Source organism: Podarcis erhardii, assembly GCF_964252035.2.
Source record: "Podarcis erhardii genome assembly, chromosome: 1".
NCBI classification, from domain to species: domain Eukaryota; kingdom Metazoa; phylum Chordata; class Lepidosauria; order Squamata; family Lacertidae; genus Podarcis; species Podarcis erhardii.
The window spans coordinates 109,353,532-109,378,462 of NC_138497.1; the positions used below are offsets into that span (position 1 = coordinate 109,353,532).

At 41.9% G+C, this 24,931-nt stretch overlaps 1 protein-coding gene across 8 annotated transcripts in view; it reads left to right on the forward strand.

Annotated features, from left to right (window-relative positions):
* SLC4A10 (solute carrier family 4 member 10) overlaps positions 1–24,931 on the forward strand; it is a 164,958-nt gene that overhangs the window by 73,672 nt on the left and 66,355 nt on the right. For all 8 annotated transcript variants that reach the window (XM_081870942.1, XM_081870946.1, XM_081870943.1 and 5 more), the window contains 3 exons: positions 4,589–4,735; positions 13,030–13,168; positions 18,671–18,831. In XM_081870942.1, the coding sequence (XP_081727068.1) occupies positions 4,589–4,735; positions 13,030–13,168; positions 18,671–18,831 (447 nt within the window). The remainder of the gene's footprint in view (positions 1–4,588; positions 4,736–13,029; positions 13,169–18,670; positions 18,832–24,931) is intronic.

Below are 24,931 nucleotides of genomic sequence, written 5' to 3' on the forward strand. Positions count from 1 at the left end.
CCAACGTATGAGAGCCTTGGTAGAAGATAAGGTTCCTGAAATTATGATCAACGTTGCCAAATTCTGTGTAGCCGCTATTAGGCGTAGGAAACAAGAGCTTTCCAATGTCAATATGCAGGTGAAGGCAAATACTTAATTTTATTTATGCTGTCTAATTTTAATTTGCTGTTATGGCCTAATCTGTATTGAAATTGTCCTTTGTCCTTTGTTTTTTTCCGGTGTTATGCCTCGCTGACTAGCTGTACGAGTTAATCTGGTTTGTGACCGTTTAATAAAATTTGATTTGATTTGAAATAGTCACACTTTATATAATAGCGAAATTTCCTTCTCAGGAAACTCATCCCACAGCTTCAGAGCCAGTGTGGTGTAGTGGTTAAGAGCGGTAGCCTCGTAATCTGGGGAACCGGGTTCGCTTCCCCGCTCTTCCACATGCAGCTGCTGGGTGACCCTGGGCCAGTCACACTTCTTTGAGTCTCTCAGCCCCACTCACCTCACAGAGTGTTTGTTGTGGGGGAGGAAGGGAAAGGAGATTGTTAGCCGCTTTGAGACCCCTTAAAGGGAGTGAAAGGCGGGATATCAAATCCAAACTCCTCCTCCTCCTCCTCCTCCTCCTCCTCTTCTTCTTCTTCTTCTTCTTCTTCTTCTTCTTCTTCTTCTTCTTCTGGGTTGTAATAATAGAAAACAGTAGTTGCTTTTCCTCTCTTCAAGTGATTAATTAATTAACTAATATATCAGTTGTTATTAGGAGCATTGATTATTTTTATTTTTATTTATTAGTTGCTTTAGTGACTGAAATTGCGCAAAGCGATTTACAAACACAACAAAAGTACTAAAACCAATTACAGTAAACACAATCAATGAAAGATACACCCCCCCACTTGCAATCTGAAATGGTACATCCCCAGACAAGATTTATCACCTCAGTGCGCATTAGCCCTCATTCTTCCTGTTTATTCCTTTGCTCCTGTTCTGTCTTCTCTTGAGTAGTCGATGGCCCATTAGAATCCTCTAATTTCCCTGTTTTATCCTAAATTATTGGTTTCTGTGCTGTAATTTATCATTCAGGAACCCAGAGTTTGAATCCGTTCTTCACAGATGTTCTGCTTTCCCTCCACCCCTTCCTTTCTTCCCTCTTCTATAAGAAGGGTCTGCTTCGCCCTATATCTGCAAACATCCTTTAGGAGTTTTCTAATCCTTTATTTTTTACTTAGAATTCTGCCAAGCATATAGCGTAACCCAGTGGGATCTTGTAAAAACCCACGCTTGCACCAAAGGTTAATTAGTTTCAATCCATGTTTTCCTGATGGGGCTTCTTTTCTCCCCTTTACCTGGAGGGCTGAATCAAAGCGAAAGGTGGTCAACTCTCTCAAAGGTTTGTATGATGTAGCGATTAGAGGTCCGGGCAAGGACTGGCAGGATGCAGGTTTGAATCCCATGTAGCTCACAGGGTGATTGTTGGCTGCCCTTGAAGAGTACAGACATACCTTGGAAGTCAAACGGACACCAAACATTCGGAAACCAAAGCGCAGCTTCTGATTGGCTGCAGGAAGCTCCTGCAGCCAGTCGGAAGCTGCGGAAGCCCAGTCGGATGTTCAGCTTCCCAAAAAAACCACCCACTTCTGGTTTTCAATTGTTTGGGAGCCAAAATATTTGGCAACTAAGCCGTTTGAGATCCAAAGTATGACTGGATTCAGTCACTGCGTTTGGGTGCAAAATGCCGTGACTGGATTTCTTTCTCGTGTCTGCTTTGTGGATCATATGACACCAATCCTCTTCCATCTGCACCAGTTCTCTGGCTTGATGTTCAATACGAATACCAAAAATGATATTCAATACAGCATGAAAGTCAGGAACTAAGACAATAAATAGCACCACAGTATCAACAATATTGAAAGCTGTTCAATCCATAGCAGTAGATTTCCAATCCTTCCCTCTTTCTCAGCCATGTGCAAGCTCCAGACAAGAATTGTACCACCTCATGCTAAATAATGTGATGAGCAGCAGTGGTAGACTTTGGCTCTCAACATTCAGTGCTCCTCCGCCTTTCGCCTTCCATTGTTCTTCATTGTTGTGCCGCCTTTTTGGCTTGGCACCCAGTGCAGGCAAAGGAGTCACGCTCCCCTAAGTCTGCTTCTGTGAGCAGCTCTGAAATCATTTTCCCACTTCTTGCACAAAGTAGAAGGGATTGATTTAACTTATTTAATAAAAAACAATTGCTTTTCTGCTTCTGGTGGTACTTGGAAAACGTAATGAAACAGCTCCCATTTCTTCATTTTAATGTTTGACGGACAACTGTATTTTAATATTTTGCTGGAAGCCACCCAGAGTGGCTGGGAAAACCCAGCCAAATGGGTGGGCGGGGTATAAATTATTATTATTATTATTATTATTTTCAATATCTGTAAATTATTCAATTTACAAATATTTGTAAATTCAATATATTTAAATTAATATTTCTGTGCCTTAATTTTAAAAACGCACTTTGGGCAGCGTCCGCCCAATACATTTTGTCACCTGAGGAGAAAGAGCAGCTTGTGACCTTGCCCCACCTGCAAGCCAAGGTGCATGCTACCCAAGACTGAGGGATAAAATCCCTGAACTGCTTCTTTCTGGGAGTAAACATTCAGCAATCATAAATTAAATAACTTTTAACAACTGGCTGCTCATTTGCGAAACTGAAAATCAGATCCCTGAGGCAGTTGCCTCACTCTGCCTAATGGTATGGTTGGCTTGGGATAGTTTGTTTTTGTTGTGCACCCTCTGTGCTTGAGATGCTTTAACTGTTTAACATACCATTCTTAACCTATTTTGCGAGCGTTGCAGCCTATTTAGCAACTGGCCTTAAGAAGTGATCCATGAGCAAGTGGAATGGCTGAGTTTGCAGAGCATGAGACTCTTCACCTCAGGGTTGTGGGTTTGAGCTCCACATTGGGCAAAAAAGTTCCTGAATTTCAGGGAGTTGGACTAGATGACCCTTGTGGTCCCTTCCAACTCTATAATTCCGAGTCTTATGTGTAGTGGAACTGGAAAGGAGGATGGGGCTTGTCCATTCTCCGTTGCAAACTGTAAAAATAAGTAGCTGAAATGGAAGAAAGAAGTTGTGTGCTTCTTGATTCCTCCAGTTTGCTTCAGAACCTCATGAGGACCCAGGTACATAATTTGAAAAGATGTAAAATGTATATAAGTGATGTAAAAACCACAGCAGTATAATCCAAATCCATTTTGCTCGCCACTGTAAAGCAGACCGGGTGGGAAGGCAGGAATGGCAGAACAAGACTGGCATGTTTGTTTGTTTTTTACTGGCGTGCTAGGAGCTTGTTTCTATCTGCTTCTGCAGAGAATTATTGTCGGTCCCAAATTTATTTGACATTTTATGACAAATGATTCTCTGCGTTTTGCCCTTGCTGGAGCCTGCATGAGATTAGAGGTCACATGGGGTTTCAGCTTCATATAGCTGAATATTTTGAGGGGGTGGGGTGCCGGGATTGACATATCCGACTCTAGAGAAGCTGCAAATGTTTATTTGTTATGTTGCGGCTGTTCCAGTAGCCAGAAGATAATACAACTGGAGACTGCAGTTGGACAAGTCTTTGTGCTACCTAATCGTTACACGGAAGCTACCTTTTAATAACACTTTTAAACCATGGTGCTAATTATCGTAATAGTTGTGCACAATTGTGCCCAAGAAGCTCTAATGTGATCCAGTCACTCCTCTTTACACTCAAACCCTGACCTTCTCATGGGTGTCAGAATGGAATTGTGCCTTCATTTTGACATTAGTCCATCCAGGCAGTCATATCTTATGCCACAACCAGTAAAGAGTTGGTAAGAAAATATTACCAAATTGGAATTAGGCTTGGGCCTAATAAAGATAGTGCTCTGCTATGCAAGTTGGGTTAGCATTTTATCACATTTATTTCAGCGGCTTCATTAGTCCATTAGGTATTTTATTTATGCTGAAACATTTTCAACCCTTCAGTTTATGCTTACAGCATAGTATCCACATTTTATTATTGTTCGTTTTATTTATTTATTGCATTTATATCCCCCCTCCATGAGCTCAAGGTTCCTCTCCTCATTTAATCCTCACAACAATCCTGAGAATTGAGTTAGGTTGAGAGGCAGTGATTGGCCCAAGGTCACCCAGTAAGCTTCATGGCTGAGTAGGGATTTGAACCCTGGTCTTAGACCGACACTTTAACCCAGAGCTTTCCAAATTGTGTGTTGTGACACATTAGTGTGTTGGCTGCGGTGTGTAGGTGTGCTCCCCACGCTCCTCCCGGGGCTGGAAAGGGGTTAGTTTAATATCCAGTTTGCTAGTAAAACTTAATTACTGTGTCGTGAAATGATGCATGTCTAAAAAGTTTGTCACCAGCATGAAAAGTTTGGAAAGCTTTGCTGTAACCACACAGGCTCTGTGGGTACCAGAGATTTCCCCCTCCATCTCTTTCCCTCCACTTTCTTCTTCTTATTTTTTAAGGAGCTGCCTCCACATAAGAATAGGGCATTGGGCCAGTGATTCAGCGTTAAATATATGTTGTGTTGTTTTTTTCAAATCTGCTTACCCAACCTGTTTTCTGCTCTCTAGGTCACAGAACTTTGTTTATTGGAGTTCATGTGCCGCTGGGAGGAAGGAAAAGCCATCGACGCCATCGACACCGAGGGCACAAACACAGAAAGAGAGACAGAGAACGGGATTCGGGTTTAGAAGATGGCAGAGAGTCTCCTTCATTTGGTAAGTTTTGTTTGGCTTTTTAAAATTTAACAGGCAACGTTAGACAATTTGTGTAAATGGTGCACGCAATGGACATGTCCTGCCCCATTCTTGCCCTGCTGTAATTTCCAAATTATTTTCCACACAGGTCACATTACAGTGGGCATTTCAAGTAGTGCCTCCTCACTTCCATCTCTTAACTTCGTTGCCCCTTCCTGTCTCTGGCTTTCTCTTTCTCAAGCCATGATTTTCCTCCCACTTTAAAGTTTCTCCTTTTCCCTTGCCTCTATTCTCTTGTCTGCTCTGCCATTCTCTTTTGCCACCTCTGTTTCCAGCTGCTCCCCTATTACCTGCTAATTTGCCTCTTCCCACCATATCTCATTCCCCTTGTTTGTGTCATTCTTCCTGCACCAGAAGCCTCAGCAATGGCTGTTTAGCCAATGTGAACCCTGGTCTCCAAACATATTAAAATGCTAGGGGAGAAGAAAGACTTTAGCATGTACGGCATACATGCACTCCATTGTACTTGGTGTCTTTGGTGGGGTTTTTCTTTCTTCTGGCCCTCTCCTTTAAAAAAAATAAATTTGTGAATATCTTGAGATTCACCCAAGAATAGAGGTGCCTTCCTGTTGTTGTGTGTGGTGGTCCAGTTTTGACTACAGAACTGCTGACGAGCTGGAACTGAGTTGAGCACTGGAAGGAATGCTTCTAGAATGGTCTCATTAGTCCTATCCCCGGCTTTTAGGGAGAGGTAGCCAAGTGTGGTGCTCTCTAAAAGTTGTGGACTGCAATTCCCATTATCCATGGTCACTGGCCCTGCAGGCTGGGCCTTGTAGTCCATATGGAGAATGCTATGTTGGCTATCTCTGATTTGGGATTTTCACCTTCCAAAGCTATCAATAAAACAATATAATGTTGCAAGCAATTAAAACACTCAAACAACAACAACAACAACAACAACAACAACAACAACAACAACAACCAGCACGAGATGGCATTAAAATAAGAGCATTAGATTTGTGGACTTCACTGATGGGAAGTTATTTCCTCCTTGAGTAATAATATAACTTACTGCGCTGATGTAAAAAGGTGCATCTAAGACGAAAATACTTCAAAGTTATAATAAGCAGAGAGACTATAATGAAAACACTGGCAGGATGCCTTATTGCACCATGCTGCAGTAGAAAAGAATATTTTAGATTCTTTAAAAAATGTAAATGCCAGTATAATTTTAGGTTGTGGAGTAGTCATTGTAATGCCTTTCGATTGGCTTTTAAATTATATGCACTGAAAGTGTGGAAGGAAGGTGCTATGAAGGCTGAGGCTTTAGAAAAATGCTTTAAATCCTTAAAATCTCTTGCAGAAAAATGTAAGGTGGATGAAATTATAGAAATGTCTTCAGAAATAGAAGTTCAGTCGGTATTAAGAGGATTAAGATTGGGTCGCACAGAATGAATACTCATGTGAAACCAAATGACTTAGCTGCATCTATTTTGGACAAATTGTGCTTATTCCAAGATGCTAGAGTAGGAAGAGAAACACGTTTCAGATCACTGAGAAGCAGATGCTGTTAATCCATTGTTTGTTTTGTTATTCTAAAGTATCTTATCTGTGTTTTTAAAAGACAATTAAAAAAAAAATAACCCAACCTAATCTGTGTAATAGGTAAACATGTTCTATTACCGTGTTTTCAGCAAAAAGAAATTGTCATTAGGCATCACAGTGCTTTAAAACTTCATATCAGAAGGACACCATTTCCCCAGTAACTTTCTCCTTCAAGAAACCCCAATCTCACTGTCACTTTGCCTCTCCCCCCTTCAACCTCCTGGTAAGCGTAATAAATTATTATTAATTTATTAATAATACTATTTATGAATTTTATATACCGCCCTATACCTGGGGGTCTCAGGGCAGTTCACAGAATAAAATCAAAATATAAAACCACAAAATATCTAATAAAAACAAAAACAACCCAATAGCGCCCCCCCCAAACCCCACATTTTAAAAGCGCATACAGTGTCAATCAAATCAACCAGAGTCCTGGTTGATTTGATTTGTGGCATCACAGAGCTGGCATTTTGATTTTGTAAAGACAAAATCCTTGAAGATTTCTACTCCTTTACACCTCAGCTTGCAGAGCGCTCTCCCAGTGTCCTAGGAGTACTTGCTATGTTAGTACTTTCACAGATTCTATAAAAGAAGCACTGGGTTTTCTGGTACACGTTGATGGAAGCAGAGGGGTGTGGATATTTTGGCACAATCAAGCACACTGTGCTCTTTAGTTAGTACTCCCAACTTGACTTAATCCTCTTTCATGCCACTTAATGTTAAGCTTCCCTTTCATAATCGAATCCACGTCACTTGGGAGCTTGGCTACTGAGTATTATTTTTAATGTTTTAATTGCACTTGTCTACTGCTACTTATGAGGAGCATGCATGCCTTGGTGGATTTGGGCTTGAATCATGTTTCTAAGCAAATCAGTTGTATTTTAGGTTAAATTTGGTATGTGCACGCATGCATTGCAACATGCGCACAGACAACTTGTGGTCATGGAGACCAGAAAGGCTTTGTCAGCATCTGTTGTGATTGTTGCGTTACTCATCAGTGTTACCGATGAGCTATCGGGGCGAGAGATGAATCATGGATGTTAGCAATACTGTAGTACTTTTATCTATGACAGATAAATTTAACTGTCAACATATTATGATTCTTTTCTGAAAGGTGGTGTGTATTAGCTTAGTTTGCACAGATTAGCTACGGTAGCTTCGAGCATCCTATTCCAATCCTCCATAGCATGATTTTGAGGATTAGGAATGTCTCATGGACTTGTACGCTCCATCATCCTACCACCCTCCACCTCTTCCTTCTTTTTCTCTGGGATTGATTCCTCTCTTGATTTGTTTTGCAATACCCATATTTTGCTATGTCTCCAAAGCATGGCTTGCAAAACCCACTTAAAGACAATAAATAGCTGGTTAGCACTAAGCATAATTGGGCTGATTTGGGTTCCATGGGCATGGATGAGCCCCTGGCATGTGCTCATGGCATGCTCCCCGCATGCCCCTCATCCAATCAGGGAGCTAGAATGGGCCATTTGTATTCTGAGGATAAACACTTGCACTGTTTAAATGCAGTCATTGAGTTTAGAAAAATATGGAAAATCAGCGTCAACAAGGGGCTTACAAACTTTTCTCAGAGCTACTATGTTATTATTTGGAACAACCTATTTTTAAACAAACTATAGATGATCTCTGAGTAGTTGCTGATCTCCCCACTGCCTTGTGATGACTGCACATTTTATTTATTTAAAACATTTATATACCACTTTCTATCAGTTATTTCAAGGTGGCTTACAAAACTCAAAGCAAGGAGAACGATAATCACACGCAAAACTGCTATCGGATAAAAGCAACAATCGAAAGCTAGCATATTTTTTTATTTGGATTCTATTTATGAATTACTTCTCATAAAATATCTCAATTCCATATATAAAAAACAATTTAATATGTAAAAACAATTTATTTATCTCCAGTGCAGATACAGGCTGGGATAAAGGTCCCAGCTTAAAAGGCTTGTTGAAGGAGGAAAGTCTTCAATAAGGCACCGAAAGAGCAATAGAGATGAGACACTGGTCTGATGAGTAATGGGGAGGGTGTTGCAAAGATTTGGCTGGCACCACACTCAAGGTTTGACCCCTGTATGTTATGGAATGGACCTCCAGAATAAGGTGAAATCTGCGAGATGCTTTCCCCTGCAGAATGCAGCGGTTGGCTGGGTTTTAAAGGTAGGCTCTCAGCCACTACTTTTCAAACACTGCAAAATTGCCCTGAAACATCTCTGCTTTTCCCAGAACCTTAGCTGACTGAGTCTGTGATGGTTAAAACTTCAAGCTTTTCAGATTGTAATGTAGATGAGAGTGCATTGGTGGCAGAGAAGATTTGTGGTTTTATGCTGCTTTATATTTTAACGTACTGGGGTTTTGTTTTTGTATTTTAAAAAGCATTTATTAAGAATGTTACGTCATGTTATATCATATGGCATTGTACTGCTATATGGTGGTCTACCGCCTTGGGTGGGTGGGTCCAGAAAGATAGATAGATTCTTTAGATAGATTCTTTATTGTCATTACACAAGTGCAACATTGCACATTACACAAGTGCAACATTGCACAAGTGCAACGAAATTGGATGCCATCCCTTAAAAACAACAAAAGCAAAACAACAACAACAACCAAACAAACCACATTCCAGCCACACCCACACCCACACCCATCAAACTCCCATCAAAGGGTGACTGTAAATAGTTTAAATAAATACACTACCAGATAACAAGACCCTGTTCTAGGTCCTTCTCTGTGTGCACCATTAATCCTACGCAGCTCTCTCACAAATAAAGATCTTCATTCGGAGGAGGGCTGCAGTTAGAGGGGAAGGATAGATAGATGTGGGGCAGGGTTGGAGCAACCATGAGCCAGGTTTATATAATGCTGTTTTTGTGTGAATTGGCCTTTGTGGTCATCTGCATTCTGTGTTCTGGAATGATCCACCTGTCCTTGTACCTTCTGGGCAGAGGAGGGGGAAGGCTGTTTCAAATATTCTGTTTCCATAGTCACATTAAAATATGTTAGCATCCCTTGCAAACTCAAGTGGGATTCAAGGCCAAATTGGATGAGACACCATCTAGGAGAATAAACAAACACACAGCCGTTGCTTATATCCATTGCAACCAGATCTGGAATGGGATGCTTAACTAATGCATTAATTTGCTGATGGATTTGAGCACATACTGATGCATTTAAGTAAATATGCATTGTGCTGCACACTATGGGTAAATGCATATTTTGATGTCAGTTGAGAAATTGTGGCATTGCCCCAAATGCTACAAGGTCAGAGAGAAAGTATGAGTTATCTAGACCTGTGGATTACAGTTTTTGAGATTTTTAGAACTGGTGGTTATGCATTTAGAAGACAACTTGAAAAACTGGCCGCTGGCCTCTCTTCCTCATATAAATGTCAGGCACAGAAAAGTTATTAAACTGCATGCTTGAGAGAGTGGAGAGAAAAATAGACTTCCTAAACTTGAATAGCACGCACCCTACTTTTCAATGAAGGGAGAGAACAACATCAAATGCTATCATATTCCTGTCATTTAATTACATGATCCTATATTCATATTTTATTGAAATTTTTGTTCAAAAATATTCTGCAAGTTTTTTAACCACAGACATGACTGTTCAAGGTAAAATAAACTGTGCGACTCTTACATATCCTGTGTTTGATGTGCTATCTCATGGTGTCTCTGAGGATGGAATTTCCTCTATTCAGAAAGCACATTTCCTAGGAAATCATTCATAAGGGTTCGCATGCTCTTGCTGAGGTTCTCTGCCTTGTTTACTTTCCTGCCATTCTCCCTTTGTGCACAATTCAACATGGGCGGTCATCAGGGGGTGAGTCTTTGTCATTAATTTCGACTGGCCTCTTGATTCAAACATGATTCAAGAGGTTCTGTCATTTGTGGCCTCTTTTTATCTCTGCTACGGAAATTAGTTGGTATCCCAGTGCTAGGAAGTTTGTGACACCCACACGGCTTTGTGGATGGCCACAGTGGGTGTTTTTCATATAGTCAGTGCTTTTTCTGGGGGACACACAGGGGTATGCATACCCCTAAACATTTTGTGAATCTTTGTCCTTTTGCCCATTTACTGTTTTTACCATTTACCATTTACCGTTTATTTGTCCCAATTTCAACTATAAAATGGTGATTTTCTTGAGTCAAAATGAGAGTACCCCTAAACATTTTTTTAAGAAAAAAAAGCACTGCATACAGTTAAACATTAACATACAGTGGTACCTCGGGTTACGAACTTAATTCGTTCTGGAGGTCCGTTCTTAACCCGAAACCGTTCTTATCCTGAAGTGCGCTTTCACTCATGGGGCCTCCTGCTGCCGCCAGCGCACGATTTCTGTTCTCATCCTGAGGTAAAATTCTTAACCCGAGGTACTACTTCTGGGTTAGCGGAGTTTGTAACCCGAAGCGTTTGTCACCCGAGGTACCACTGTAATTGCCACCATCACCCGAGGTACCACTGTAATTGCCACCATCACACTATAACATTGCCTTTGTTTTTAGTTCTTGCTGAAGACTAACACTGCTACCTGTCTGGAAGTTTATTTAAACTGATGCAGGGGGCCTGCTTATTTTGTGGGAGCATCAGTGAAAAAATGGGAAGTAGACACTATGGAGACGGATAAAAAAATTAAAAGGCCTCAGACCTCCATTTTATATGCCCAATCTCTTTAAGTCATTCATTTCCAATGCTTACTCCAATTTTGTGAAGTACCATGAAATTCTATTTATGGAATAAAACAGTGACTTCTGTCTACTCATGAACAACACTGACTGCAGATGAGGTTTATCTGTTTGCAGTTGAATTTACAGTCATGCCCCCCAGAGGAAATGTGTCCATCAAGCAATTTATCATTATTGTCATGAGTTTTCTGTGTCCTTGACTAGCCACTTGCTCCCTGTCCTGCCCTAATGTATGTGGAAAGCTTGACACGGCCTGTAGGCACACCAAACTCTGTGAACTGAGTGAGGCATCTCATGGTTAGTTGAGGAGTTAGCGTTCCCTGAATCCAGTGCTAAATCATTACATTAGCACGAATAATCCTGCCTGCTCATACTTTTTGCCCCCCTTTGAATGACTACATGGATTCTGTGTGCACTCAAGAAATATTCCTAGTTATTCTCTCACCTTTGGTGCAGAGTGTCAGAAACATCAGCCATCCTTCTCTGCTCTCCAGAAATGCAAAGTAAAGTATGATGATAAAATAGATTTGTCTTTTTGATGCAAAGTATAATGACGATATTTTTAAAACCCTCGCATTAGCTGAATAAGTGAAAGCAGGAAGCACTATAATGATTGCTTGAATGTATTGTCCCCCCCAATATAACCAATGCACAATGCAGCCATGATGTATCTCTAATACAACGCAACATTTCAAATAGTTCTTAAAATACCAGCACTAAAAGGGGTTTATTTAATCATTGTCTTCTGCGAAATATATTCAGCAGGGTATATGCAAGGAAGGGGGGGAATCATTTAGTTACCCCATTCCTTTGTCTTTTAAAAAGTTTCATTAGTTTTGTTTTTTGTTCATTATAATTACATTCTGTTCGATACTGATTTAGAATAGCTTATTTCTTTGACTCCCTTGCATGGGAAATCCATTCAGTCTTCTGCTGTCTGATTTTTATCCCATTGTCATTACATTTTAAGAGGGCTTGCCACTTCTCCCAGGCACCAGACCTGCCAGATTTCAGACAGATCAGGGTAAGGGGTCTGTGTTGTAGAGGCAGTTTATCAAATATATAAATCCACAAGCTTCTGACTGTTTTCATTGGGAGACCTCGTTAGTCCAACGTGCCTGAAACTTTCAGGTGTCCTATTGTCCTTTCAAAGAGCAGACTTGCTAAAGTTCATGAATGGATTATCCTCTGGAACTCGTTTCTTTGAATTTCCATTCATTTCTAAAATGAAAATGGATGAAATTAACAGAGTCGAATAGACAAACTGTTTTACACCAATGAAACTGATTCAAACCAATGACTTCTTGTCGTATTGAGAAAGACACGTATTTATCAGCCTAGTTTTCACGTGTTTATTTTTCTAATTTAACCAAGTATGCATGGTATTTTTTCAGATTCGCAGGAAGCTTCTGCCCCATAGGAGTTTAAAATCGAAAAGGAAAGGCAACCCAAGAAAGGAGGTAGATGGAGGCGAGAATAAAAATGCGTTCAGTTCAGTTGCAGATATTTTGTCTTCATTTTAGCAGGGCAAGAGAATAAACATAAGCAGTACCTACATCTCTAGGACATATAACCAAGCAGAGGGGGAGTATGTGTCGGATCAATTTTATACATGTTTATTTGTTGTTAAGAAGGAATTTGCTAAACTGGAAAGCTTAACCGGTGACAACATGGTCCGTGTTGGTTTCAGAACGCACATTTAAAGCATGACTGAGTTGCCAAGTTGTGATTATTTTATTACAGGCTGTAATACCTGCCTGTAGAAGTTAATTATATGGATGACAGACAGCTGCATAGCCTTACTACACCCTGCTCATTCACTTGTTCAACACAAAAGGATGCAGCTGTAACCAATAACACTGGTGCTTAATTGCTTAAAAGGTATTTATGTAAGTAATGCTCCATGGAATCACTGTAGTGTGGCTTTGCCTTTTTGGAAATACTTCTTGCTTCAGTTTGACTTCCCTGGTCTCTTCCTATCCCCACCCTCATTTTTTCCCTCTAGACACCCCTTCCCAGCGGGTACAGTTTATTCTCGGAACAGAAGATGACGACGAGGAACACATCCCTCACGACCTTTTCACAGAGCTCGATGAACTTTGCTGGCGTGAAGGAGAAGATGCTGAGTGGAGGGAGACAGCCAGGTGAGTTCCCTTTTGGTTTAGCATTTGATGTACAAGGACACACAGAAGGACAAAATGCCTATTAATCAGGTTTAAGTCAAACATGTTGAATATATACTGAGTATTGCTACTTCACATGCATTTCCTCAGAGCCAGATGTTGACAACAATTTTTTTAGGTCAGATCATGGTTTGTTTGTTTTTTTGCGGGGGGGGGGGGGGAGATAATGTCATGGGCAAAAATAAATAAGATAAATGCAGTAAGCTAGGATCTTTATTTCTCTGCTGAAAATGTTATAGCTATTTCAGAGTCCTCTCCAGAATAAAGCAGAATGCAGTCAATTTGATTGCAAACTGGGTTTAAATTGAGATTCAGCATAATAGCAAAGTTCAAGATGTAGCTATGTTGCCTGTGTGTCTTTTTGCTGAACTTACTTTTCCCCGATTAGATAATGCAACATAGTGAATGGTTACTGTTTACTGTAATGAGGAGGTGTTGCATAATGCTTTATACAGCACTAATCCTGAAATAATAGGCTTTTGGGGGTAAATCCTAAATCTAACACAGTTCTAGTAAAGCAGGCACTGATCTACCGATAACTCTGGGGAATGGGTACTGAGACATTCCTTACCCCAGCTTAATAAAGGCATTCTCACTATGTTGTTCTGCTTACATATTTTTCAGCCTAACCTACCTCAAAGGGTTGTTGTGCATCCAAATTCTTGCTCTGGGTTCCTAGTAGAAGACTGGAGAAACAAATATACAGCAATAAATAAATGTTTCAGGAGAAAGTTATGCAGCTATTAGGGACAAGAAAACCTCAAATCAACTTTATTTCTGTCAGACTTCATGTTAGATTTGCCCTGGACCTCACTCATAGGAGGTAGACAAATATTTAATTAAAGTTCCAAAATAAGATGAACAGCCATATTCTCTCCCAATGAAATGGATGTTTTGTTTTGTTTTGTGGAAGACCAGAGACAAATCCAACCAGTGCCACAATTTCAAGTAGTGCTTAACAAGCGTGGCATTACAGATATGTTTTCGGAAGGCTCATCCCTACTAGGGAATGCCATGTTCCTCCGAATGAAAATGGGTCACCATTTCATATGATAGTAAATGGATTTTGCATAGCAGAGTGCCAGGACAATGCAGAACATGTGGGAAGCCTTGGCTCAGCCATGGAGCTTGCAAGCTCCCTTTAGGCAAGTTGCAATCTCCCAGCCTCAGGGCCGGATTTAGGTTTGATGAGGCCCTAAGCTACTGAAGGTACTGGGGCCCTTTATATGTCCAGCTGTCCTTTGTCAACAACAAATGGTTGCTGTTTTTTGTGTTGAATATATGCTATATGGTAATTTATGGACCTAATAGGTATCTAAAGCCATTTGCACATAACAAAATATGTAATTTATCAAAGTAATTGTTGAACTTATCTTATATTTTGGAAATGTACATCCAGTTTTTCCCCCTTTAATTTTTTTAGGGGTCCCCAAGAGATTGGGGCTGTAAGCTATAGCTTGTTTAGCTTATATGTAAATCCAGCACTGCCCAGTCTACACTACCTCTCAGTTCTTTGCAGAAATGGCAGGGCATAGATGTCACCAATGTCAATAAATAACTATTGCCTGATGCAGTCTTAACACAGTAGACTTTGACCTTACCTGACCTTTAACCTCGGCCTGCAACATAGTTCACCTTTCAGGGTGTTTTTTGTTAAATCCTATGTGTCCCTCTTTTCTCTCTTGCAGTTTTCATTTGTGCCGTTTTCTCTACTGGATGGCCTTTAAAGGCACAGGAACTCTGTCATTTCCACCCATCTGCTTCCTTTCTAAATGTCTCTGTGTTTGTTCTTTAAAAAGGGGGGGGGGGGAAATCCTAAGCAAAATGCAGGCCACTTGTGTGACTCAACTTAGGTCAGGGTGTGGGCCTCGACCCATCAAATGAAGACTAACGATCCAACCAAATGTTCTAGCCAATTCTTGCTATTGTAGCTTTTTAGTGGCGTGTGTAAGATTTGCCAAGATCTTGGCTGTTCTGTTACTCAGAAGGATGATGGAGAGTGTGGGTGAACTAGTGGGAGTTCAGTTCCCCTGGGAAGTCAACAGATATAATGAAAGTAAACACAGAAGATATTGAGCGTGTTACTCCACAAGTGGATCAAGACTCAGTTGCTTTGCTGAATATAATGATTTAGTTCTCTGCAAAAGTGATATAGCTGAGTGTTAGGAAATTATACATTTTTTAAAAATACACTACTGGTTAAATTGGCAAAGCTCAGCATATTCTTAATATGTTGGCCCTGGGAAGGACAATATGCTTATTTTAGTTGGGAAACAAATGTTGATATATACTAACTTGCTTGGGATTACCTTTTGGGCTTCATAGCCAATAAAGAGATTTGAAGCTCGGCTACCCAGTCTGGTATTCATCTAGTGCACGTTATCAGTCATCAAGCATTTCAAATTTACAAGAACATGGAAGACTATATTAAATAGTTGCATGCATGCAAGGATTGCAGCTAGTGCAATAGGAATTTCCCCTTCTTGCTCCATGCTGCCCTCAGAACTTTTCCAAAGAGTTGGGGGATCCCCCAGAACAGATTTAGTTGGTGAGCAAGGGAAGGAAAGGGGGGAAATGTTCTGTTGTACAAGGAGGAATCCTCTTGGTGATGGAACATTAGCCTTAGTGCCGTGTTGAATACAACACACTGAGAATATGTTGTTTCATAATGATGACATGGTAGAGTGGGGAGAGACAACTTAAAGAAGACTTGGGTTCCTACACTCAGTCTTTGCTTCAGGTGTCATATTTCATGGCTCCTTGCCCTCTTTCCTAAATTCCTTCTTTTTTCTCTCTTCTGTGTCTGCAATTTTTAGGTGCTAAGCCTCCCGACAGCTCCCTGTGTGTTTTTCTTAATTACTTTTGAACAGCGCTTAATAACTTCAAGAGCTTTCTAAATAAAATAGGATGGGGAGCTTGGTCTCCAGTGATGATTAACTGCTGGAAGATATCGATCCGTTCTATAAACAAAGATTTAAATTAAAGAAGAAGGTTTTATAAAGCTGCAAAGATTGTTGGGGAACGCTTGACTTTTCATGGATGTCCTCTTTGATCTACTTCCCACATTTCCAACATGTTGTTATCAAAGACAAAGCAGCGTTTTTTAAATACTTGACTTGCCCTAATATAGAAACAAGTTGCTCTGTCATAATTAACAGGTTCTTGCCCCCCCCCACTATATCCAACCCTTTGATTTCTCAGTCCTATAAAGCAGGCAGGAAGATGCTTTGAATTTACATTCCTGACAGCCAAAATGGATACCCAAAGATTCATTCTGAATCCATCCATTTCCCTTTTATTGTGGAGATCTTAAGCAGAGGATCCTTTTCACTAGTTTCATAGAAACACAGGGATAGCATTGAAGTGAGGGAAGCTGATCATTATCTCCAGGGTTCAAGCTTGGGGCAGGGGGGTTGACCTGATCCCAACTTAACTCATCTTCGTGGGAACCACTTTTCCATTTTCTTGTCCCATGGACACTCCAGAAATGTCTGTATGTGTGGGGTTGGGGATAGAAGGACTGGGCAGATGACTTGATGGCTACCCAAATGTTTTTTATCCCTTCACAGGGCAAGATGACATTCATCTATTAATATACATGTTCAGAATTTGGTATTGTATGCGTGTGTCCCAAGCAGAATGAAATATGAAACCACGTTAAGAAACTATGCCTAGCAATTATATAAGCTTTCCCCCACATAAGCATTTCAAACATGACATCTTGGGCATTCTCATAACCAACTTCCCATATGGTAGGTATCCAGTATTATTAAACTCATAGATCAGATTGGGCCAAGAGGTGGGATAAAAAGCCAGGTTTGCACATAATGCTGGGTCATGGTTAATATTAACCAAGGTGCGTGGGTGGCGCTGTGGGTTAAACCACAGAGTCTAGGACTTGCCGATCGAATCCCCGCGACGGGATGAGCTCCCGTTGCTCAGTCCCAGCTCCTGCCAATCTAGCAGTTTGAAAGCACGTCAAAGTGCAAGTAGATAAATAGGTACCACTCCGGCGGGAAGGTAAACGGCGTTTCTGTGCGCTGCTCTGTTTCGCCAGAAGCAGGTTGGTCATGCTGGCCACATGACCTGGAAGCTGTACGCCGGCTCCCTCGGCCAACAGTGTGGCTTGTTTGTAGTTAACAGACAATAGTTAAGTCACGAGGGCTGAGTTTCAGTGATCAAATTTAAGAAACCATGGCATAGCATTATTCACACACCATGCTGTGGGGCTGTATCCATTCAGAAAAAGCTCTTGGATCAAGCAGAGGTTTTTGAGAAGGAAGTGATCATCACAAAATCCCTGTTTTCGCCTCCCTTGTTTTCGTCTCCACTTTGCATGCTGTTATGGAAGGTCTTCCAACCCTCTTGGAGCAGATTCGGGGGGTTTCTTTGTGTAGGAGGCTGAAGTGGGAAGTAGCAAAAATTGCCTCCTGCTTCCATTGGTGGAAGCCTCCTTTTCAATCAAAGAGGTTTCCATGAAACAACAGGACGTAGTTGGATGCAACCCAAAGAGCGGAGCTGTGAAATTGCTATCTATCTATCTATCTATCTATCTATCTATCTATCTATCTATCCATCTATCATCTATCTATCTGTCTGTCTGTCATCTATCATCTCACTATTTGTGTTTCTTCTCTATTGCTTCTGCATGACTGACATTTCAGTTCTCAAACAGAAGGAGCTGACTAAGCTCTTTTGGCTCCTTATCTCTCTCGCCCTGACCTAGCCACTGTGATCCACGTGACGGTCACCTCCAGACTGGATTATTGTAACTCGCTCTACGTAGGGCTGCCCTTGAGACTGACCCAGAAACTCCAGCGGGTGCAGAATGCCGCGGCGAGACTCCTTATGGGGTCTTCGCTGCGAGATCACATTCACCCGGTGCTATACCAGCTGCACTGGCTCCCGGTGGAGTACAGGATCAGGTTTAAGGTGCTGGTTTTAGCCTTTAAAGCCCTATACGGCCTAGGACCCTTGTACCTACGGGACCGCCTCTCCTGGTATGTCCCACAAAGGAACTTACGGTCTGCAAATAAAAACATCTTGAAGATCCCAGGCCACAGAGAGGTTAGGCTGGCCTCAACTAGAGCCAGGGCCTTTTCGGCCGCGGCTCCAATCTGGTGGAACGCTCTGTCACAAGAGACCAGGGCCCTGCGGGACTTGACATCTTTCCGCAGGGCCTGCAAAACAGAGCTGTTCCACCAGGCCTTTGGTCAGGGCGCAGCCTGACCCCCCTCCTCTGCCAATCTGCACAGAATTTTGCTTATTGGTTGCCATAAATTTGATTTTAATTAATTTTTGTAATGAAATGTTTTTAGAATCGTTGGATTATTTTGATTGTTGTTAGCCGCCCTGAGCCCAGCTTCGGCTGGGGAGGGCGGGATATAAATAAAATTTTTTTATTATTATTATTATTATTATTATTATTATTATTTTATTATTATTATTATTTTGCTTGCTTAGGTGGTTGAAATTTGAAGAAGATGTTGAAGATGGAGGAGAGAGGTGGAGTAAACCATACGTTGCCACGTTATCGCTTCACAGCTTGTTTGAACTGAGAAGTTGTATCCTCAATGGCACTGTGTTGCTGGACATGAGAGCAAATTCTTTAGAAGAAATTGCAGGTAAGTGTGCAGTTAACACAACAATATGAAGATCGTATAATACTCTCTGCATCCCAAAATAAAACAACACCATCACACTGCCCTGCATAAGATGCAATGTTTCTCTATGGGGTGGTAATATATTTCAGATTCCAAATAAATAAAATTCCAAATCCTAACATGCATTTCTCTTCCCCCTGATGTTTTCTACTTAGCATGGCATTAATGTCGGTCTTTCCAGTATCATCACTGAGACACAGAGATGTACAAGTTGTGGAAAGGGAAGGTGAAGGGCTGTAGCTGTTGTGGAAAGGGAAGATACCATTTTCTTGAAGGACAGAGTGGAGGTTGTAATTCAGAAGAGTAGCTGAATACTACCTCTCGTATAAGTTTCAGTAGGACCCCAAAGTTAATCATGTTAAATGCAAGTGTGTGTGTTGTAAAGATATTTCTAAAGACTTGGTAGGAATAAATATTTTGGGGGGATAATGGAAGGAAATCAAAATGTTCAAAACAAGTAGCTCATAGATTATGTTTTTATGTGTGAATGTGAGAAAATGGGTGAAGGGGGGAAATAGTGAAGAGTTAGTCTGCAACCCAAATCCCATTAATATTACAGTAAGCCCCAGTAGGATTTCCTTCGGAGTAGACATAGTAAGGATTGCACAATTAGTGCCTTAGGCAAGTCTGATGATGATAATGATGATGATGATGATGATGAAGAAAATGTAGCATAGGTGATCAGTGACTTAATCTGATTTGTGGCTGCTTAGTCAGAGGAGGCTAATGATCTGCCAAGTCCCAGCTGAAAACCAACTGAATGAGTTGAATGAGTTGCACCGGTGTTCCTGGCATGCTCTCAGTCTGTGGCTATCCTTCTCCCCGGAAAACTCCCATCACCAGTCCTGCTACATGCCCCCCTCCCTCCGTCTGCTTGCCTGTTTAGAACTGTTAGAATGCCTCTTGCCTGCCTGGGCAGAGATATAAATAGGGGTGTGTATAGGAACCTCTAGCTTTTGTGTGTGTGGCTGGAATACAGCCTGCTGTGCAAAGGTAAACATCACATCTGTGACTCTGCCCACTGTCCCCTCTGTTCCTGCTCACCAGTGGTTTATCAGGAGCTCAGCCTACACTCGAGTAGGACCCTGGTAGAGACACATGCCCGACTGGCATGTTCTCTCTCTCCTGGTCAATTGTTTGGGAGCTTCAAAAGCTTTCTTCAGCCCAAACATCACAGCTACCGATGCCAACTGACAACGGCACACTTAGGGATCCGCAGAGTTTGTGCATCAAGCACAACAGACCTCAGCAACTCGGCATTTTGGCTAATCAACTTTATTTACATATAAACACACACAGAGCACTGCAACATGGCTCCCTCTCTCTCTAGCATCAGGCAGCAAAGAGAAAAAGAACAAAGGACAATAGTCCCACTTCACGGAACACAGTAACACAAACATCCTGTCTCCGTCACTTCCCACTTTGTGGAGTCAAAACATATACCGTCATGTGAAAGACAACAATCCCATGACTGCAGTCATGGAGCAGGAATTCTAACATGGTTATGTGGCCCCTGGAAGGTTACTCATGAGTGAATGTGGCCCTGGAACTCAAAAGGGCAGGTGCCAAGGAAGGAGCAAGAGTCAATGAAAAGCTTCTGCTCCTCCCCTGCTGCACCCCTCACTCCCCAGAAATTGATTTGGGGGTGGTGGTCAGGAGCACACCAAAAGCAGTGGGGGTGGGTGGGCTGGAGGAACTGCTTTCTCTGGTGGAACGATCCCCTTGGCGTAACAATGAATTCCTCCCAAACATTTTCCTGCTCTTTCCTGTACAGGCTGCGCTTTGGCATTGTGGATTCTGTTCTTGTGTGTCTCGCTCGCTGCAATTTGATATTTTAGCAATTCAGCTCAATAATTAGTGTTTGATGGGGTGAGATTGAAGGGAATGCAGAGACATTGGTTCCTTGGTAGTTCCAAAGATGCTGCTGGCATAGGTGTTTCTCCTGATCATTTGTAGCCATGCTGTAATTGCTTAAGCATTCAGGAGGCTGCTGCATGCAACTCAGGATTCAGTGTTATGATTGCTAGCGCTGAGTTCAGAGATCTTCCAGCAGCAGGAGTGAGTCAGACTATATCAGGGTCCTGGCCTCTCTAGATGGCTGCTGGGCAACTGTCACTCAGTATCAGTCAAATAACAATGCTGCTGTTTCCCTTAACTTGGCTAAACCTTCTACATTCTAGAAACATCATTTTAAAGGTGTGTAGACCACAATAAAAATGTATTAACACACATATTCCTATATATAATAAATAACATGCATTTGATTTTTGCAGTCTTAGGCTGCAATCTTTATACATACTTACCTGGAATTAAATCCATTAGAGCTCAGTGGATCTTGCTTTTGAGTAGGTAAGGGAGGGTTATTTGAGCTCATATTTCAATCCTGCTTTTATTTATTTTTTAAAAAATCCTTGCTGCTCTGTTTTCTTCATTCATTTTCCTGTCACTTTGATTAATGTTCTTGGTTCCTTTGCATTTTAAATGTCTGTTGTCTGAACAGTAGTATGCAAATTTCCAAAATACAACTGAAAATTAAGAAGCAGTCATTTGTGTCAGGAACATACGCTCATCATAGTGCTTCATAAATAGCTGAGGTTACATTCTGCATTGTGTGTTGGTTTTCAGTAGGTCCTATCTGCCTGACATTTCTAATGTTCAGAGTGCCCTTTGTGATTATTTGTGCCATTGAGCAGTCATTCAAGTTCCAAACATCTTTTTATTTTGTTTTATTAAAGATGCTTGTTCTCACTCAGTTTACACTGATGCTAAGCCGCAACCCTAAACCCACTTATCTGGGAGTAAGGCCCATAGATCTCAGTGGGACTTACTTCTGAGTAGACATGTGGAGAATTGTGCTATCAAGTTGTAATTCTGTGCACACTAACTTGGGAGCAAGCCCTGCTGAATTCAGCAGACTTACTTCTGTGGATGCGGGTGGCGCTGTGGGTTAAACCACACAGCCTAGGGCTTGCCGATCAGAAGGTCGGCGGTTCAAATCCCTGCGACGGGGTGAGCTCCCGTTGCTCGGTCCCTGCTCCTGTCAACCTAGCAGTTCGAAAGCACGTTAAAGTGCAAGTAGATAAATAGGTACCGCTCTGGTAGGAAGGTAAACGGTGTTACCGTGCACTGCTCTGGTTCGCCAGAAGCGGCTTAGTCATGCTGGCCACATGACCTGGAAGCTGTACGCTGGCTCCCTTGGCCAATAAAGCGAGATGAGCGCCACAACCCCAGAGTTGGTCACGACTGGACCTAATGGTCAGGGGTCCCTTTACCTTTACCTAAACCTGTACAGGATTATCCTGATAAAAATATTGAGATTATTTTGCAATGGATGGATGTCATACTTTCCTGTTTTTCTCCCATAGCTTCTTAATTTCTCTGTCCTCTTTTACATGTGATGAAGGCACTCCTTTAAACCTTGGATCAGCAACTATTTTTTTTACTTCTGAGAAAAAAAGTATTCTAGAACTCCCTGCCTATTAATATAAAGCAGGCAGCTTTGCTATATTGTTTCCGATGCTTGCTAAAAACTTTTTTGTTTACGCAAGCCTGCTCATGTAACTGTGTTATGTATGTTTGCTTTTACAAGTGTTGGTCTTACCTATATTTTGGTATTTTGATTATGTGTGCTGTTTTTAAGGTGTGTTTTTATCACTGATCTTTAAGTTAATATTTTATACTCTTACATAGACCGTTTGGAGGGTTTTCCCTTTAATTAGGCAATATATGAACCACAATACAATACAATACAATACAGTACACTAATTTTATTAGAGAGCTGGTTTAAAGATGGTGTGGAGGGTGACAGACCCCACTTCTGCTTCCTAAAGTTGGCTGCTCTCGATTCCCATAACTACAGCCAACACACTTTTCATATCACATTTGTTGTTCCTACGTATTGTTGTGGTACTTCTCAGGTACCCAGTTTCCTACTTCAAGGTCCCAAATTGCCTTCTTTACACAATGAGAACTCAGTCATAGTCTGCAGCACTTGACCAGCACACCAGATGTGACTTCTTGACCTTAAACAGCTATTTCACATTAATATCCTCCCGACTATTTCAGTTCAAATTGGCAGATGGAAATGTTCTCTTTGATATTTTCATCTACTTCCTTCGGATGCATTCTAAAATTGTCATTTGGTTTGAACGCAGCCAGTGAAATGGCTCTTGGGTTTTACAATATGCCATTTTTCTAGCTGGAATCAAACGTGTGTTTTTTTTTATTCCACTGTAGCTTACAGGGGTAGACAGGTAAAGTTGTGGGCTGCATATTTTCTTTTTGTGTTCTTTTGGGCAAATATCCAGTCGTATTGCACACATTCAGCCTTGTAAGTCATTCCAGTGGATGAAGTGGGATTTCCCTTTCTTGCCCATTGCTACAGCCTCCCAATCTGCTCTGCAGAGCCCCCTAACCTTCTAGAGCAGAGGTTTTCAGCCTCTTTGAGTTCAAGGCTCTCTTGACCAACTACAGTGGTACCTCAGGTTAAGTACTTAATTCGTTCTGGAGGTCCGTTCTTAACCTGAAACTGTTCTTAACCTGAAGCACCACTTTAGCTAATGGGGCCTCCTGCTGCCGCCACACCGCCGGAGCACGATTTCTGTTCTCATCCTGAATGAAAGTTCTTAACCTGAGATACTATTTCTGGGTTAGCGGAGTCTGTAACCTGAAGCGTATGTAACCTGAAGCGTATGTAACCCAAGGTACCACTGTACATTCTTTCTGCAGCTCCCCTGTGGGGAAACGTGCTCCAAGCCTCAGAAGCCCAGTTATGTCACCCCCTTGCCTGCAAAGCCGGTAGCCCATCACACCTTTTCAAACACATTTCTTTGTGGAGTGTTCCCTCAGCCTCCCTTCCTCTCCTCTCCCCTGGCCATCCCCAGAGGCACTGTTTGCCTGGGGAACTTGTAGCCAGGGCTGCTGCCTCACAAGCCTTTGGAAGGCATTGATGCGAGAGGGCATCAGAGGAGGGAGGGAGGGAGGGAGGGAGGGAGGGAGGGAGGGAAAGAGAGACAGAGGCTAGTGTTGCCAGTGGCACCCCTGACCATCATTCAAGGCACCCCAGGGTGCCACAGCGCACTGGTTGAAAGCCACTGCTGTAGAGCAATTTTAGGGAAAGCAGGCTGCAGGGGAAGGGTATGAAAGACAAGTCCCATTTCCACAAGCAGAAGTCAGTTGCACAAATGGGATATCACAATTAGATGTCACCCTATATTTACTTTAGCTGAGCGCTTAGTTTCTGATTTTCCTTTCTAAAAACATAAGAGGACCAAGGCAGAATCAACACATATGTTAAAAAAAAGGCTGTGAAAATGCTTTTTAAAAATAAGTTTTTAAACAATTAATTTAAATTTGCCGTTAGCTCACCAGTGCCATCTAGTGTCACATTTGTGTAATGCACTTAAAGCGTTATACAGTAGTACAGGGGTCAGCAAACTTTTTCAGCAGGGGGCTGATCCACTGTCCCTCAGACCTTGTGGGGGGCTGGACTGTATTTTTTTTTGGGGGGGGGGAATGAATGAATTCCTTTGCCCCACAAATAACCCAGAGATGCATTTTAAATAAAAGGACACATTGTACTCATGTAAAAACACGCTGATTCCCAGGCCGTCTGTGGGCCAGATTTAGAAGACGATTGGGCCGGATCCGGCCCCTCTGCCTTAGTTTGCCTACCCATGCAGTAGTACCTCCAGTTATGTAAACTTTGGGATGTGAAAGCGGCAAACCTGGAAGTATGTTACCGGGTTTTGCCATGCACAGAAGCGGTCCTCTGGTTGCAAAGACCTTGGGATCTGGCTGGACCTCCAGAATGGATCACATCTGCAACCGGAGGTACCACTGTATTTGGAGCTGTATAGCTGAGTCCCAAGCCACTGGTCCATCTATTTCAGCATCCTGTTCTGACAGGAGCCACTCATTCATTCACCCTTCTGGGAATGAAACAATGCTCACATTCATTGATAAGGGATTTCCCATCTCCCCCTTTTCCTCTGCAACCGACTGTGCTACTCCTAAATTTGGTCATTTGGCAATGGTGCTGGATAGGCTACAGGCGCTGCAG